The sequence below is a fragment of the Centrocercus urophasianus genome, unplaced genomic scaffold, assembly GCF_019232065.1.
Source record: "Centrocercus urophasianus isolate 14NV4802_14NV808 unplaced genomic scaffold, USGS_Curo_1.0 seq_21, whole genome shotgun sequence".
In the NCBI taxonomy this organism is placed as follows: Eukaryota; Metazoa; Chordata; class Aves; order Galliformes; family Phasianidae; genus Centrocercus; species Centrocercus urophasianus.
This window is the reverse complement of record NW_024884767.1, coordinates 7526828-7544440: the sequence shown is the minus strand read 5'-3', so window position 1 is coordinate 7544440 and position 17613 is coordinate 7526828. Positions and strand designations below refer to the sequence as shown.

The window sequence follows — 17613 nt, the reverse complement described above, 5'->3', positions numbered from 1 at the left end:
TATGTTATCACATGGAAATCTTTATTTTCATTTCTCTTTTTAGATATCCCAATACTACTTGCCAGACTGGTTTACACTTGGTACAACTATGTAGGCTGTAAACGTTCCTACAAATCAGACATTTCCTAGCATATAGCTGCTTTCTAAGGTCTTAGTCAAACTTTCTTTTGTCTTTTACAATATGATTTCAGGTGTGAAAATGTAGTGAACCTGAAACAGTAGTAATATTGTACTACTGTGGTACCTTTCCTGAGGCCTTATAAACATGAGGTTTTTCTTCTCCCACCTACTTCAATTCTGAATCTTTATTTATTTTTCACTAGCCTATGAGAAAGCCTTGTCTGTTGCGGAATCTGAACAAGATAAAACACATATCCTGACTGCCTTGGCAATAATAGAGTATAATAGAAACAAAGTGGATGCTGCAAAGACACTGCTGTTTAAATGGTGAGTGGAGGGAATGCAATGTTCCATTGTCCTACTTAATTTTCAGTTGATTCTTGAGGGGTGTCTCTCAAATGAATGCTGCCAGCTGCAGCAATAGATACCCAGAGCTAGGAAAGGGAACAGAGGACAGTGGGAGAAAAATGTCATTCATTGTATCCAGTATTCCCCAATAAATGCGAGAATACTATTGTTATAAGGTTAAGCTGCCTCTTATAATTGAGTGTGGAATAGTGGAATTGGCTCTGGTATTATAACTAACAGATGGTGGAAACTATATACAAACTACCTGAAGTTGGAATATAGACAGAAGTTGATATAGACTTCTGTCTATATTCCAACTTCATTTGGGGAGGAATAATTGCATGCATGGGTATAGGTTGGAGGATGACCTGAGAGAGGAGCTCTGCGGAGAGGGACCTGGGTGTCCTGGTGGATGACAGGTTGGCCATGACCCAGCAGTGTGCCCTCATGGCCAAAAAGGTCAATGGCATTCTGGGATGCATTAAAAAGACCGTGGCCAGCAGGTCGAAGGAGGTGATCCTCCCCCTCTACTCTGCCCTGGTAAGGCCTCATCTGGAGTACTTTGTCCAGTTCTGGGCTTCCCAGTACAAAAAAAGAGAGGGATCTCTTGGAAAGAGTCCAGCAGAGGGCCACAAAGATGGTGAGGGGCCTGGAGCATCTCTCCTATGAGGAAAGGCTGAGTGAACTGGGTCTGTTTGGCCTTGAGAAAGGAAGACTGAGAGGGGACCTGACCCAGGTCTACAAATATCTAAGGTGTGGGGGACAGAGTGGCGATGCTGGACTCTTTTCAGCAGTGTTTGGAGACAGGACAAGGGGAAACAGCCAGAAACTGCAGCATAGGAAGTTCTGCACAAATGTGTGCAAGAACTTCTTTATGGTGAGGTGACGGAGCACTGGAACAGGCTGCACAGGGAGCTTGTGGAGTCTCCTTCTCTGGAGATGTTCAAGACCCGACTGGACATCCACTTGTGTAACATGGTGTAGGGGACCTGCTTTGGCAGGGGGGTTGGACTCGATGATCTCTGGAGGTCCCTTCCGACCCCTACAAGTCTGTGATTCTGTGGTAGGCAGTATTTAATCACTCAGAACAGCCTAATTCTGAGGCTGAAAGAGCAGTTCTTCTCAGCAGCCCTGTTTCTGGCTTTTTTTCTTCCTGGATTTCTGTTGCAAAGTTGGAAACAGGCACAGTGTTACTGATGTCTGACTTGATTTAGAAATGCAGGTATGTTCAAGGAAAGCAAGCAATTTTCTGCATTACGCATTGTACTTTGCCATTTATTTTATGGCTGCTAATGAAGAGCAGCAAATGTATTGGGAGTCTTTCCAAGTAGTTCCAGTTTTGAGATGGTACATAACCACTGCAGTATTCCATATCCTGAGGTCTCAAGTCTACAGTTCTAAGCCTGATCCAAAATCCCATAATGATAGTCTGCTAAGTCAGCATATTGTAGATGATGTGTTGAAGAAAGAGGACTCAAAATATTGTAATATTAAATGTGAGTTTAATTTGTTCTCCAAAATAATGTCTCCTTTCTCCCTCTGATTCAACAGCTCATTAAAGGAACCTAGTACAGAAAGTCTGAAGGCTTTGTGCACACTAGGACTGGTAAAGCAGGATGTTACGCTTGCAACAGCAGCCCTAAAGGAGTTACTGAAACATGAGAAAGGGAGTGATGGGATTTATGAAAGGTGCCTTATTGCATCTGCTGTTTATGCACTACAAGGCAGAAACCTGGGGATCCAGAGAGAAGTCTCCAAAGCAATACACAGGTGTGTATTTTGTTATTGTTCTAGATTTCATTATAAATTTCTTGCAGCATTCTTTTTTTAGAAAAAGGTAAAAATAAAATCAAGCATGAAGATCGTTATGATTTTTGGAATCAGTGGGAAGAAATCTGTTGTCTCTGATCTATGGGATCAAGTGGCAAAATTTTCATGGCTTTTAAGTGTTTTTCTGTTTTTTTATTGGTGACTTCTTAGATCTGTTCATTATACACACCAGAGCTTTCAACTTAAAGATCTTCAGGACGTTTATTTAGTGTCAAACAACCTCTGAAGCAGTTCATTCTGTTAGCTAAATGCCAATATTTAAATGTGTTTTGAGTGTTGTATGTGTTATAGGGAGTGGAAATTTTAATCAGCGCCTTTATCAAGCCACATCATACCTTCCTTCCACATGTTTTCAGAAACAGTGCATTTCTCAAAATTGCATTTAAAGTTCCTTGCTCCTCAGACTATGAGGGCAAGACCTGGAGTCCTAGAGTTTGCCTTTTTTCTTCCTGTGATTATTGATATATATATATAAATACAAAAAAAAAAAAAAAACAAACATAAACATATATGTATCTTTCACCTTATTTATTTAGGCAGTGATATAACTTCAGTGTTGTGTTGATTGTTTTCAATTATTCGCCATGTCTATTTATAACTGTACTGGGTTCTCTTTCTAATAGAAGATCCATCTGCTATTTATAGAAACTGGTTACAAGAGTTATGAAGGACCAGATACATTTCTAAACCAAAATGCTTGATATACTTGTTCTTCTTGCAGTTACCCTGGTAATCCTGCCCTTTGGTCTCTTCTGTCTCGACTAGTTCCATTGTATACACCACAGAAGGCAAAAGTAAGGGCATTGTTTTAAGAACTGCTTGCATGCTGAGTATAGTGTCTGTGTTGTTTCTTAACTGAAAATAAAAACTGATACCATGCTTTAGTATGTGCACATTCACTATTTAATATGATTTTTTTATGTAAGAAAGTACATTCTGAGTCATATATCCAATTATTTGCGTCCTCCATAGGCCAGTGGTTCTTCATATTTTTTATCTTCTTGAAATCTAGTAGAAATGTTCCAATAAGCAAAAGCTAGATTATATGTAAATAATTTATTTATATGAGGTTTTAGATATATATGCAAAATTGAGGTGAAAGATTCTATCTGGCTTGAATTTGCTTAGTCCAGTCAGCTTTACTTATTGCATTATGCACTATTTTTTTGCTGCTTTTAGTACTAATAGTACTTACTATTAGCTCTTCTCCAAATAGAGACTCCAAATACATACTCTAAAAAGTACAAATAAATGTATGGAAATCGTTTCTATATGTAGCTGAAATTTTAAGAAGTTGTGGATATATTCAGATCTTGAATGTCTCTTGTAATTGTTTGCGAGAGATTTTTAGTGTTTTCCTTTCCTACAGAACAAAGTACATTATGCAAAGTTTGTATATCTGGTTAATGTATATTGGGGGGAAAAAAAAAAAAAAGATTTGCCTTACATTTTTTGTAAAAATCTGTGAATTAGTCATATAGCCAATTCTTTTTTTCAATCTTACAGGGGGGAGCTGTGGCAGGAAACATTGCACATGCGCTTGATTTAAGACATGGAAAGGTTTGACTCGCTCTTAACTTGTAGATTTTACAATTTCTTAAACAATCCTTAAGTGAATTCCATCTGATCATTTAGATTACAGTGCTGTCATTTGTCTTCTATTTTATAGGATGTCCTACTGAATGTTGCAGTTAATCAATTGGCAGCAGGATGTCACATGTTAGAAGATGAGAGAAACAATCCTCTAAAAAATATTCAGAAGGCAATACTCATCTGTCCCGGTACACAAATGCATTAGTGATATTTTACTGATCAGACACAAAACTGTTGTGATAATGAAATACCTGCTTTTGTTTGATTGTTGTTATTTTTCTTTGTCCATATTTATTTTTCGGAGAATGTTTAAAAACAGAAATTTAAACTTCTGATGCAAGTTTAGTCTTTGTGAATTCAATTAGATAAAGAAAAAAATCCCTGAGTTTTAAGAATTAATCTGAAAACCTGGGCAATTTATTACTCCCACAATGGAAGAAGAGGAAAGTATTATTTTGTATGTGAGATAAAAAGGAAAATCACATTTTCCCACAGTGTTAGTATGTCACACTAAGCAGAAGAGATTTATTCGTCTAGCTTGAGAATATTTTGGATATTTGCTTGGATTTGCTTGGATATTTTCTATTACATCATGCTGGTTATGAACTGTAGGCAGCTGTTCACCTATTGTTAAGTGGCCATCTTCAATATGTTTATAAGGTGGTGGGGCTTTCAGGATACTGCAAAGAGTATCTCTTGGAAATGATAATAATACATAAGACACACAGTACACATCAGTGTGGCCTCAAGTTAAAATAAATAAATAAATAAATAAAATTAATTACTTTCCCCCAAGTATACTCAAGACTATTATGGCTATTCATAGGCATTATACTTTGCTTTTTACTTTAGTAAAGTAAAATCTTCAAGCTGTCTTTTTTTTCCTTGACAAATTTAATCATTTCTGGGCTGAAAACTTAGCTGAATTTCATAGTTAATCTCTGTCTGATTCAGTACATAGGCTGAACTCTACTAGTCAAACAAAGGTGCTCTTTACTGGTCTAAGTCAGAGTAATGCAGAATTAGCTGACCCAAAAAGTAGGAACATATCTGCGATTGCCATAGGTTAACTTGCATGCCAGTGGCTGAACTGTATAAAGTCCACATGACTAAAAGCTGAAGAAAATATCTTGGGATTTTTCCTGCCACATTATTTATCATTAGAAGATACTCAGGTTTAGTCTGTGTAGTTGGAATCAAGCTGGCATACCAAAGTTTATACAAAAAATGTATTAGTTGGTTTTAGAAACCACGTTTCTGTCTTAAGTTTTGAGGAAGCTCATTTGTTAGAGGCAAATACTTTTCTGCTGCCTTGGGCTGAGCTGCTGTAAGTATCTGATTGCAGAAATTCAATTGCCTTCTTGTTACCTCTTACTTAATAGTGTACCATTTCATTGATGGCTGCGTCTTTATGCTTAATCTGGAAAAGACCATTGTACATGGACTGCCAGACATCTAGAATGGGCATGAGTTGCTTGTAAACATTGTTTTCTTCTAGATAATCCTTCTGCCTGGACAGTGCTAATGGCAGCCTGTCATGCTGAAAACACTGCTGGCTGTCTTAACAACACTCAACCAAAGCGAACAGATCTAGAGATGACACTTGTATCTACAATTTCAGCCAAAAGTAAGATATAAAACGTTAAATTAAAAGAAAATGAAATAAAATGGCAGTGTTCTAAGCTTGTAATACTGTTATGAATTTCAGAAGCCTGTTTATGAGAATTGCTTAGTAATAATTTGATCTCATAAAAATCCACATCCTAGTGCAGAGGTTGGGTTAATTATTTAATTGTAGCTTGTGTTTCCACCCAGAGCCTCAGATGCATTTTTTAAATAGCACTTCTTTATTCTGATACCTAAATGAGTAGATCATCATATTATAAGGGGGCACTGCTGACAAGAAAAGGCTAAAGTGCTCCATAACTTCTCCTGTAAATAACTAACCTTGATCAATAGGTGTGCGTTGCGTGATGTCTGTGGCATTTTGAAATGCAGACTTAAAATTCATTGTTTGATCAGTTATTCTCAAACTATTAACTCGAATAGTGGATTACTTTTTCCGTCTTCTTGTTTTTAATCTTGTCATCTCTTCATGTTCCTACTAATGAAAAAAGCCACGTCACACTGATACTCCAAAAAAAGTTCTTACTTGCCAGGTCTGGAGTATGTAACATGGTGTGTCACTACAGCATACACAGTTATCTGGTATTAGTATTTTATCTTCTTTTGCAGCTGGAGAAAATGACCTTCCTCATAATTACATCCAAACTCTTGAAGACTGGTCTCTTTGTCAAGCTATCACCAGTCTAGAGGAGAATGGTAGAATCTCAGAAGCTGAAGCACTTTGTACCAAGGTATGACAACAGCAAATGGGCAGAATTCTATGGAAATTTTGTGTGCATTTTAGGAACTTGGATACTACACTATAACTTTCTGAACAGTTTAAGCAAGCAGTGTAATGCATCACAAGACTACTTCTTCTTTTCTTGCTTTTTTATATTAACCTAGAGTTAAGCAAAGCATTACAGAAATTTGAGGCAAGAAATCCTAGCAGGGGGACTTCCAGGGGACTTAACCACCTTTGGGTCTGTTGCAGTGATACCTGTTTCAGATCTACAAGTAGAAGCCACAGATTTGATCGTTAAAAGGAAACGTCTTGATGCAACACATTTGGGAAACTGGACTGTAGTGTTGATATGCTTCAAGTGTGTGTGTTTGGTTGTCTTCATAAACAAAAGGCTAAGCAAAAGATAAGCAAAGTAGCAGTTGTATGCACCCTTGACTTTCAAGTAGGAAATTGGCAAACTCTAGGCAGATGTGCTCCTTGCCTAAGGTGTTTGTATATTAGCTGAAATGAACTAAATCTTAAAGATGAGATTAAGCAAACATGCTATTTTTTTGGGGAAGGTACTTTCCTGTCTCTTGGTTTGCTTGGGGGAAGGGATGTTTCCCATTTCTGATGACCTGTCTTACATTAGAAAGTACTGGAGACTTCTACAAATACAAGCTGCTATTTGGAGCAGGGAGGGATTATGGTGTTGTTTGCTTGCTTTTTTTTTTTTTTTTTTTTTCATTAGTTACGTAGTCTGGATAAAGGACTCAGTTCCCACAACTTGTGCAGAAACCAGAATAAAAGTGTCTGTTACAACTAACTCTCACTGAGAATTATGGAACTTAAGATTCCCAGTTGTTGTAACTGGCAATGATGGGTCAGATCCTGCACTCCTTGAATTCCACACTTGCTAACAGGGAAGATTAGCACAAATGCCAACAGCTTCTATTCTGTTTCATTAAGTCTCTGCATGTATGTGCATTGTTCAAAGATAAAGCTTATTAAGGACTTGCTGTTTACACACTTTGCATTTCTTAAAAATGGGTGAAATGCGCAAACGCTGTTTCTTAGAACAGATCTGGTTTGAGTTAGGATTTTTGGATATGTCATGACTTAAACAGGTAGAAATACCACATGATGTAACTTGGAGAATTTTCTTTCTCGTGAGATGGATAAAGCAGCAGTTTTCTGTCATTCTTTAATGTGATTTTTTTTACAGGAAATGCTTAGTTAACTTCTATTCCAGTATGCTCACTGAAAGAACTGAAACTGCTTGGATCATTCTTCAGATAACCAGTGTAGGTTTTTGGGGTGGCTTTCTTTTTTTTTTTTTTTCCTCACACTTGTAAAAACCGACAACCAGAAGACAGCCATTTTATCTGTCTTTCAGAAATCTTTGGTGGTAGGACAGGTACAAAATTTAAGATGGATAGGAGAGAAAGAAAAATATTACCTATTTCCATATGTCAATTTCTGGAACACTTCATTGTGCAGAGCAGGGAGAGATGCCATCTTGCAAGCACTCTGAGTATGTTTGCACTGCTATTTTCCATAAAGATCCAATGGGGAAAAAGAACAGTATCCTTCGAGATTTGTAATTGACAATTCTGATATAATGTGGTTTTAGGGTTTAAAGAACTGCCCCGAGCACCCAGCTCTGTTTTTGCTTCTGAGACAAATTCAATGTAAGCAACTGTTACAGTCTCACAAAGAGCTTCCAGATACCATCCTGAAGGAGCTTCACAAAACAGTCATGACCAGTTCATCTTCCATTGGAGCCTGGCAAGTAAGTGTGTATTCTCTCTCTAATTGTGATATAGCACCAGTTACAGTGAGTTCTGAGCAGAGAATATGTGCTGTATGAAAATTTTTCACTGATTGCCTTTATTTGTCGACTCACAGCAAATGACAGACATCAGCTGATTTTCGGTTCTTCATAAAACTGTAATATTCTGTTAATTTTCTTTTAATTTGTGAAATAATAATTGTTTGTAAAGTCAAGCAGATGTGGACGTAGAAATAACAATTAGAGATTAAAACCTGGCACCTGCATCTTTAGGGTTATATGACTTGGCAGCGTGATGTGAGTTGAAACAGAGAAATATGTATATAATCTTTATATCCCATAAGAAAAGGTGGAGGTAAGTTGTGTACAGTTCCTTATTCAGGATATGAAATCCTGAATAAATCTCTTCTATGTTTCATAATTTTCTGACATCAAGTGTCACCATTCTTTTCCCTTGGGACTGGGAAAAGTCCCAGTTTGGGACTGGGGAAAAGAAGAATCCTTCTCAGTAGTAGTGTTCAGAAGATAATTTTTTAGTTAAAATGAAGAGGCTGTAATTTGGTTTGTGTATGGTGAGACAATCTGAGGAACTGGCTCAGGCATGTCAATACACCTTTCTGGTGATGCAGCATGTGTGTGTGTGTGTATATATATATACATATATATATATATAATATATATAATTTTTATTTTTTAACTGCTGCTTTTGGTTACAGTTACTGGCTTCCTTTACAAATGTTAGCGTGTTTAGAAAAATTCTGCAAACTTCCAGTGTTCTTCATGTAGTTGAAGGAAATACAGTGCTCTCTTTGCCTGCTGACCACATAAATATCTCTTTCCAGCAAGTTTCTCTTAAAGGTGGTTTCAGTCCTAAAAGATAAGAGAGAGATTGCCATAAATATCAGTAGTTATGTCCATTGTTACAAGGCTGCAGGTTGTCTTCTCTTTTGGAACAGTGAAGTATAGAAGTAATACAGAAGTAATATTTCTGGAGCAGTGCTTTTTTGGGTATGTCTTTCATGGAATCGTAAGATTTCATGTTCCTGAACTGCAGAACTCATTCAGGCTGCTGGATTTGTAAAACATGGGGATATTTGAGCCATGATTCTACCCTCTACTAATTTAATAATAATTAATGGAAGATGGAATTAAATCTTGTATGTTCTTCATGCATCTGTTGCATAACCAAGTGCCATCTGCTTACAGACAGGGAAAGGGAATGAACTAAAAGAATGTGGGTTTTGTTTTGTTTTAGTTTAGGCCATAGATAAGATGCCTCTGGATAAAATCTCTTCAGTCTTCGGTTAGAAAAGATACTTATCAGGGCTTTGGTAATGATCTGGAAAAGCTTCTTGGCTGCTACAGCTGTTCCTAATGAATAATAGCTCTTTGTTTTGCGTTTTCAGACTTCCTAAAAGTTTGATAGATGTTTTTTCTTACTAAAAAGCATATGTCATGATACCGTAGAGTTTCACTTAATTACAATGGCAGTTAGCATAGCTTTCTGCTATTAAGTTTTTGGTGCATGTCTGAAATTTTCAACAGGATTTAGGAGTTCTGCTGACTGTTCTGCTTTTTTGTGCTGTGACTCACCAGGGAGACAATAAAATTGTGCACCTGTATGGATGTCCTGTTGTACAAATCAGTCTTGCAGCTTGATGTTAAGATGCACAGTCTCATCGGTACTGAAAGAAGGGGCATGCTGGAACGTCTATTCACAGATGGTCTCAGTGCATCAGAAAAGCTCAAGAATCTTGTCCTTTCTTACTCTAGGCAGTTGTTAGCTAGAAAAAGTCTTGTTTTTTAAAGGGAATTACCTTGCTTTAAAACAAAGAAGTTGCTTTGGTTGCTGGGAGATCCAGCAAATAATACGTCTAAACGCTTAGGCATTTTGGTGCTTATCATGCACATTTCAGGAATTTGCAAACCTGTGGCTGTATCTCCTTTTAAGAATGTGATATGGCTACACAATTAAAGAGGGAGAAGTTAGAATCCTTTTCCTTCAATTTGTGGGTGAATTCAGAGCTGATGGAGCTTGTAGCAGGAGCAAGGAACTCTCCTCAGGACCCATGATCTACTTTTTGTCCCACATAGCTCTTCCACGTGATTGTGGTGTGTAATGAAAATGTAGCCCAAGTTATGCACTCCTCACTGAGCTGAGACTCACATGGGAAGATCTTTCATGTTCCTGAAAATGCTCACTTGTGTGGAAAAAACTTTGTTCCAGGGGAAGAGCTGCAACAAGTGAGGCACCACATAATGCTCTTCTGGTCTGGAGAATGACTCTCACAATGCCAGTTGTAATATCTATTCACTTATGAGCAATCTCCAGATTAAAACAGCTCTCGGACAATTGGATGGGTGTCAACTAAACTATGAAATACGTTGCTGTGATGAGATGTACTTCTGGCTGTGCAATCAGTGGAATACATTTTCCTGCAGGACAATGCATTATGTTGTTGGAGTGAGGGTCGGGTGGGCAGTGATGTTTTAGCCAATAACTATACCATAGAACTCTTACAAATTTAACTAAATTATCTGAAGGGATGTGTGTTTTGTTGGTTCCATAACTGATTTTGTTGTCTATTTTCAGTGGTTGGCAAAAGTGTATCAGTCTCAAGGAATGATGGTTGGAGCAGAGATGTGTTACAGAAGGAGCTTGCAGTTGGCATCACAGCAGGGCAGCTGGAGTGGGAAGTTTTCCAGTCTGCTCAGACTGGCTATGCTTGCACTGGAAATCTGCATGGTAAGATAATCAAAATTATATAACTTCATGATGTAACAGGAGTCCATGTAATGTTGGGCTTCTGCAGTCTTTCTCTGAAATTCCTGCTTAAATGACTTTGCATTTTATGAATGACAAATTGATTAATGAATAAAACAGGATTTCAAGGGGTTATTTTTAGAATGTCCTTTTGTAAGTGGATGCTGTGAAATAATCATGTAGAATCACTGTATACATAAAAAGGATAACTTGTTTGATAAGGATTGTTCCTCTAATTGATTCAGTTTGATCATCAAAATTGCAGTGTCCTTCAAGTCTCTGTCCCCTTGCTCAGATTACTGTCTTTAATAAATGTTTTGCCTATACTGCTATCTGGAAGCTTCAGTCAGGTTTCAAGTAACTTTGTACTATATATGGTCACTTCTAGATCTGCTGCCTTGCTTTAAAGTATAAAGATAATATAAGGGAAGCATACATTGTGATGTAAAGAAAATATCTGACTTCTACTTTGCATTGAGGAGCCAGGTGAACATAACTCAAATTCTTGGAAAGCATCTGTTCTCTTTAGGCACTCTTACTCTAGAAATTGGAAGTGCTCTTGTGGGCTTCTTTAAAGGTGATAATAAGAGGTAGATATTGGTTAATCCTGGTTTACGCTTTGACATGTATTTTAAGAGGCTGCCAAGCCAGCAGGTACATCCAAATTCAGGCAAAGGAACTCCACACATCATAAGTGCTAATATAAGAAAGATCCTCAGTTTTACTGAGGTTAAACTGCAAAACTTGCTTCTCGTAGGGGGAAAAAAAAAAAAGAATCCCCTGAGTGAAGACAAATTCACATTCTGTGTGCTTCAAACAGCAGAATTCATCAAGTGACAGGATTATTTCCTTCCATGATTTTTCCCAGTAGTCATTTTCCCAGTAATATGCATTGAATTTCTTAAATATCCTCAGTATCTGCACAGCTCTCAAGGTACTCTTTAACTGAGTTGATACTATTTCTTCAGATGGTGGCCTGAATTATGTAAGGCTATTTGACTTTGTTTTAAAAATAGAATAAATGTAATTATCTTCTTTCTGCTTTTGAACAGAAACAGTTATGAACAGGACAGTTTATACATGGATTTCTGTTAGGCCTTTGATTAGCTCTGACTTAATTAATTAATATGCAAAAGGCTGGTCAAAACCTTGGCACCCCTTGAAGCAAAACATTATGTCTACTGTCCAAACAATAGCAAGGTTATGTTCTAACTTGTCACTCCAAAAGTAATGCCTCCTACTTATTTTCTCTGCAACAGCTGCAAAGGGCAGAACAGCACTCTGGTAGAGCAAATTCTCAGCTACACAACACTCTTTATTTTAAAACAGTCATCACCATTAGCTATGTGTTTTTGCCAGTGATGAACAAGAGCCAGCATGATGCTCTTATAAAAAAATCTCCACCAGTGGATGTGACATGTTGCCACCACTGCTGAATTGCACCACCCACCACCTCACTGTGCTGACAATGAAATGTGATGCAATATTGGCAGGAAGGCTCAGCTTCTGCTACTGCTGTACCACCAACATGTGCCTCTGACATCATGGGCCAGCGTGACAAAATAGGAGGCATTACTTTCAGAGCAGCCCTCCTAATAACCATTTTGTTGCCTTTATTTTCATAGGCTAATATCTCAAATGAGCACTGGCCATCCTTGGTTCAGGAGGCAACAACTGAAGCTTTGAAACTCTCTTCCTGTCCCTTGGCAGTTCTCCTGCAAGCGCTTCTACAGTACATTCGCAAAATGGGAGCAAGGTATGCAGTCTGGATCACGTTGTCTAAAAGTATTTACTTGTCAGAATTAAAAATGTCCAAGTGGCCACGATGGTTGTATCTAACTCCTAGACCGAAAAGAAAACTGAAAACAAGAGTTCTTGGAATAGCATGACAGTTAAAAGGGAGAGCAGAGAGAAAGGGTTAGTAGTTAGTAGTGGGGAATAAGAAGCAGCAGAATCTCACTCCTCTTCTGAAAAAAAAATTGTAATGACCTGCATACTGTAAGTACTGGAAGGCCACAATGAGTTCTTCCCAACACCTGGAAAATCAGATTATTTATGAAGGGCAGAACTCGTGAAACAAGAGCCAAAGCTGTTTGCACCACTGAATGAATACCATATCCTTAAACTTATTTGTGAAGTTTTGCCAAATTTCTAATAGTACAGTGAAGTTGGAAAGGGTCTCAATTGGGTAGTAGCTGGCAGTTTTAGAAAGTAGTATCAGATAAATAGATTTGAGACCTTCTGTTACTCTAGTCTTAGTTCTATGTTTCGGAGAAACTGCTCTGAGTTTTGGATTAAATATGTTTGTATATAATATTCAGTTCTGTTGAATTGTTAAAACTCATCGTAATAAGTGCTGCTTGCTGGAGCAAATGTCTCCTGAAAGATTTATTTTATATAGAAAATATCTGTTGTATTTGAGATCTGAGGTTGTGCTGAGTTCACAGACACCAGATACAGTTTTTATCTCAGGTGCAGTTCTTTTCATGTTATGTGTAGCAGTTATAAAATCTGCTATTTCGGTCTGTGTAGTTACTAGTTAAAGCAGTAATATGAATATACTAAGTGAAATACTAAGTAAAGTAATGATGGCAATGTTCCTTAGCATTCCAACTGACAAGTAGATTTCCAGATAAAACTATGTAGGAAACAAGCAAACACATTTCTGCTTCCTCGCTGGTATTTCCATAAAGGACTTCCTTTTATATTACTTCTGGTTATTATTGCTTACAGTTGGATATTGGTGTGTTGCACCTAGTTAATGGAATTTTGCAGTTGATGTGGATTGTTTTCCATTATGCTTCTAGAGAGACTCGTCGAATGTTGGAGAGAGTGGTTTACCAACCAGGGAATCCAGAAACCATTGTGTCTGTGGCTCGTTGGTACCTCATGCAACACCTATATGCCAAAGATGATTATGAATTAATAGATGTAAGACAATTCATTCTACATAGAAATGCAATCGATTTTCATTTTATTTTGTGGCTGTAACTTCTAAGAGGAGTAGGGAGAGATTAGGGAAGTGATGACTCTTCTGGCAGAATACAGTATTTAAGGATTCCATGCTGACAAAACATACCTCTGTTTGTATCCTGCTGACTTGAAAGTCTTCAATTCCTACATGTGATACTAAAGAAAATCAAACAGTAAAATCTCTCTGTAACCCAAAATCATAATTTTTGTACTTGTGATTTTTATTGTATTTGTGATGATGCGTTATTTTTCATTCTTAATAAATGGTGCATGATTTTATGTGCCTAGCACTATACAAATTGATTTGGTCAAATTTGCAAATCCACAAAGTTCTTGAATATGATGGGAGGTGATTCACTTTGGCTTGTAATTAGAATCACTTTGCTACTTGGATTCTGAATATGCAAATAGAAGGTGTGGAAAGTAAATGGAGAAAAGTTAAATTTAAGTGGGGAAGGCGAAAGGAAACCTTGGCAGTTTTAAGGAGATAGAATGCTTCTTTTTGACTAATTTAGATTTATACAGATGTATTGTAAGGAGGAAAGTGTGCAGTGACAGGGAGATAGGTCTCACCTAGACCTGTTGATGTCATTGCCAGCAGGGAACTTTTTTATACTCAGCTTCTAATGACAAATGATGCTGCTGTAGTGCACTGCAAGTGACTACAAGCTCAGTAGGAGGCTAGAGTGCTTTTTCTAATTAAATATGTAATGCTTTAAGTGAGCTATTGTGTCACATTGAATATTTCTTATTTCAGTCTGGACTTGCTTGTTACTTAAACTTTTAAGAAAATTGGATAGTAGAAATTAATATGAATAAATTTGAATTAATATGAATTTGATTTCCGTTAAATACTAACATTAAACGTAAGAAATTCTCAGTGCTTCTTTGCTTGATTTTTCTCCAGGTACTTGTAGAAAACGCCAAAGCTAATGGGGATATTAGAGCTCTGGATCTACACAAGAAATTATCAGCAAGTGCCTAGTATGGACTGTCTGAAGTGGAACGTCTTCCATTCACGCAACTTAATTGGGCCATCCTTCAGGAGTTCTGTGTGGTCTGGGCTTTTCTGTTTTTTGTCTGGCTTTATTTCTTCTTGTGTCAGCAGCAACTTTTTTTGAGCAAAAGTAGGTTGTTCTTTTGTTGATGTAAGTCCCATCATAAAATACACTTCATTTGAAAGAAAAAATAGCTGATTTTTTTGTTTGTTTGTTTTCTTCTTCTCTGAAGCCTCAGTACTGTTTGCAGTAGAGATTTATCATCTTTCCTTGTTGGCCACTCACAAAGAAATACAATGTTGACTGCATTGGCAGTGATGAAAGCTTCAAGAGGTTTCAGTTTGGCTTTTTTTCCTGTAGCAGTCTTACTAGTTAATTGACAGCAAACTTTTCTTTCCTCCCAGAAATTGTAAAACATGCAGAAATTTAAAATGTTTTGCATTTGTTTTGCAACCAAGAACCAAATCCACTTAGAATTTCATGTGTGGTGTCATTTTATACACTTCATGTTTTTTGTTAGCTAATCTTTACTGCAGCAGTGTGTCTTGTCCCACCAATGAGGAGGGGGGAGTGAGCAAGATTCACTGAAGGGCTGAATTGCTGTGGAGCATGTTGGTGGATCATAGAGTTTGGTTACTCTGGTTCACTTTTCTCATGCAAAAGTCACAGTTATCTGTGAAGTAAGCATGTTTTCTCAGTAGATAATAGTTCTGTCACACATGTCTAGGTTTAAACCCTGGTACCAGAAAGTCCCAACAGTTGCATGTCTTGAATCAAAGGTTCACAAATATGGGATATACCATATTTTTGTGGGGTTCCACATGAGTGTTTTGCAACTAATTGTCCATGAACTGTTCATTAGTGGGGATTACCTCTTGGGGTTGGGAGTTTACTTTTGTTCTTTTATTATACTATCTGGATTGGACAAAAAATACTTAAGGGACCAAACACTTTCCTAACAAGAGAGATCACAGTGAGGTTAGCCACCCCATTCATTAGTAACTTGATAGAGATAAACAGAGCATAAAAGAACAGTATATTCATGTTGTAAGGGTTCACAATGAGGTAAGGAATTTCAACAGTGTTTGTGTAAACAAGATTACACAGGATCTCTGTTTCTCAGGGATAGCACTTCTGCTTTCGATACTGCCTTCTTACAAGGCATCTCTGCACTGTGCCCCTCAAATGCCCACTGTTTTCAGGCTGCAAGTGAGGCATTTGTAGTTCAAATGCAGAGCTCTTGCTTCCAACACATAACATACTGTGTCTTTTGAGGTTGTATCAACTAGAAAATAATAGGTAACTAGAGAGGGTATGTAGCAATATAGCTATACTCCTGAAATGGGAATGAGTAACCCCCTTCCTTCCCCTCCTCCCCCCAGAGATTTATATTTCTGCATGTATTTTGAATACACTTCTGGTTCAATGTTGCTGTCTTTTGACTTAGATAATATGTGAGAAGTTTAACCAAATAATGGCAAATTTAAGGCCTGCAGCTGTTGAGATGTCTAGACAAAGGCCTTGTTCTGTTTGATTCCAGATTTGGATAAAACCAGTGATAATTGTGCCCATGCCAGGTTGACTGGCTTATTCACATTCCCAGTTTACTGAGATAAGATTATATTCTTACTATGTGGATATATAAACTTCTCCTCTGTGTGCCCATCATCTTCCTCATGGGGTTAATGCGTGCTGCAAATGGTCTTGTAGTCGATCTGTACATGGTTTCAAGGAATCAGGCAGGCTTCAGATTAGGGGATTTGTTCTGTTGGGGTTAGCAATTAAAGATTGCACTGGGGAAGGCAGTTGACAGACTGAGTTTCTATTATGCATTAACTCAAGGCAAGCATCCTTCCATAAACTCTCTCATTTTCTTGAGCTAACCTGCTGTATTTTTCCAGGACTTTAGACATTTTGGCTGCCAAGAATGGCACCATCTAGGCAACCTGCCTGTCCTCATCCTGGCCAATTATCAATGGTCTCCATCTTAATTACTGGCTTTGTTCTTGGGGTAAAGTATTTTAGGCTACTTTCCAATTCCTTAGTTGTGTACAAGGTGCTTAAGCCCGGTTTCTTGATCAGCTGTGCCAACCTTGTAAATGGCAGCTGACTATCCAGAACAGAGTCAAGGTCTGACCAATCAGGAGAGCTTGTCCTTCATCCTCTAATTCAGACTATAACATTTTCTCTCAGTCTGATGTATTGGACAGAGCCATGAGGAGTTGCTGAGTGATACTACATTTGGCAGTTAGCTGGCTTTGCAGGGTTTTCATTTGTTCCTGCAAGAATTTAACCGTTTTATCACTGGTTTCTTTAACTAGGTGCCTCTTCTGTGCCATCACTAGTGCTGCTCCCAGCACAGCATATACGATGGCTTTTCCTTTCCACAGACATGCTTTTCATTCTTTTGTAAATGTTGCAGTCATGTTTGTTACAGCGTTTGGATCATACCAACTAACACAGGCTCATGCCATCCCTGATGGGATGGGGCATGCCTTACATTCCTTAAGCTTTTCAACAAGAGGAGAGCAGTCAAGCATCAGCATTTTCCAGGCAGCCATGGGTTGCCACAGAGAAACCTATCTTGGCGTATAGCTTAGAGGTCACTTTCCAGTGCTTCCTCAGTACAGTCACTCTGGGACCAGTCCCTTATGCAGTATATCCCTCTGACTGTGGGCTGTAGTAAATGTTCTCATCAAGACAAACTTGTGATCACTGGGGACAGGGTCATATTTATACTGTGCGTAACAGGCTCTATTTATGTCTTGGTGATGCTTAATTGAATGAATCATGACGGTGGTTCTTAATACATGATGTTATTTTGCCTTTCTGTACATGACAATAAAAAATAAATCAGTTATTCTAA

The 17613-nt window shown here is 37.8% G+C and overlaps 1 protein-coding gene across 2 annotated transcripts in view; it reads left to right on the top strand.

The window, feature by feature from the left end:
- TTC37 (tetratricopeptide repeat domain 37) overlaps window positions 1-17613 on the top strand; it is a 45760-nt gene extending 28147 nt beyond the window's left edge. For both annotated transcript variants that reach the window (XM_042822907.1, XM_042822909.1), the window contains exons 31-42: window positions 324-447; window positions 2020-2238; window positions 3020-3092; window positions 3805-3858; window positions 3968-4079; window positions 5390-5518; window positions 6127-6248; window positions 7854-8012; window positions 10606-10758; window positions 12402-12532; window positions 13584-13707; window positions 14657-17613. In XM_042822907.1, coding sequence (XP_042678841.1) covers window positions 324-447; window positions 2020-2238; window positions 3020-3092; window positions 3805-3858; window positions 3968-4079; window positions 5390-5518; window positions 6127-6248; window positions 7854-8012; window positions 10606-10758; window positions 12402-12532; window positions 13584-13707; window positions 14657-14734 — 1478 coding nt within the window. In that variant the 3' untranslated portion in view covers window positions 14735-17613. The remainder of the gene's footprint in view (window positions 1-323; window positions 448-2019; window positions 2239-3019; window positions 3093-3804; window positions 3859-3967; window positions 4080-5389; window positions 5519-6126; window positions 6249-7853; window positions 8013-10605; window positions 10759-12401; window positions 12533-13583; window positions 13708-14656) is intronic.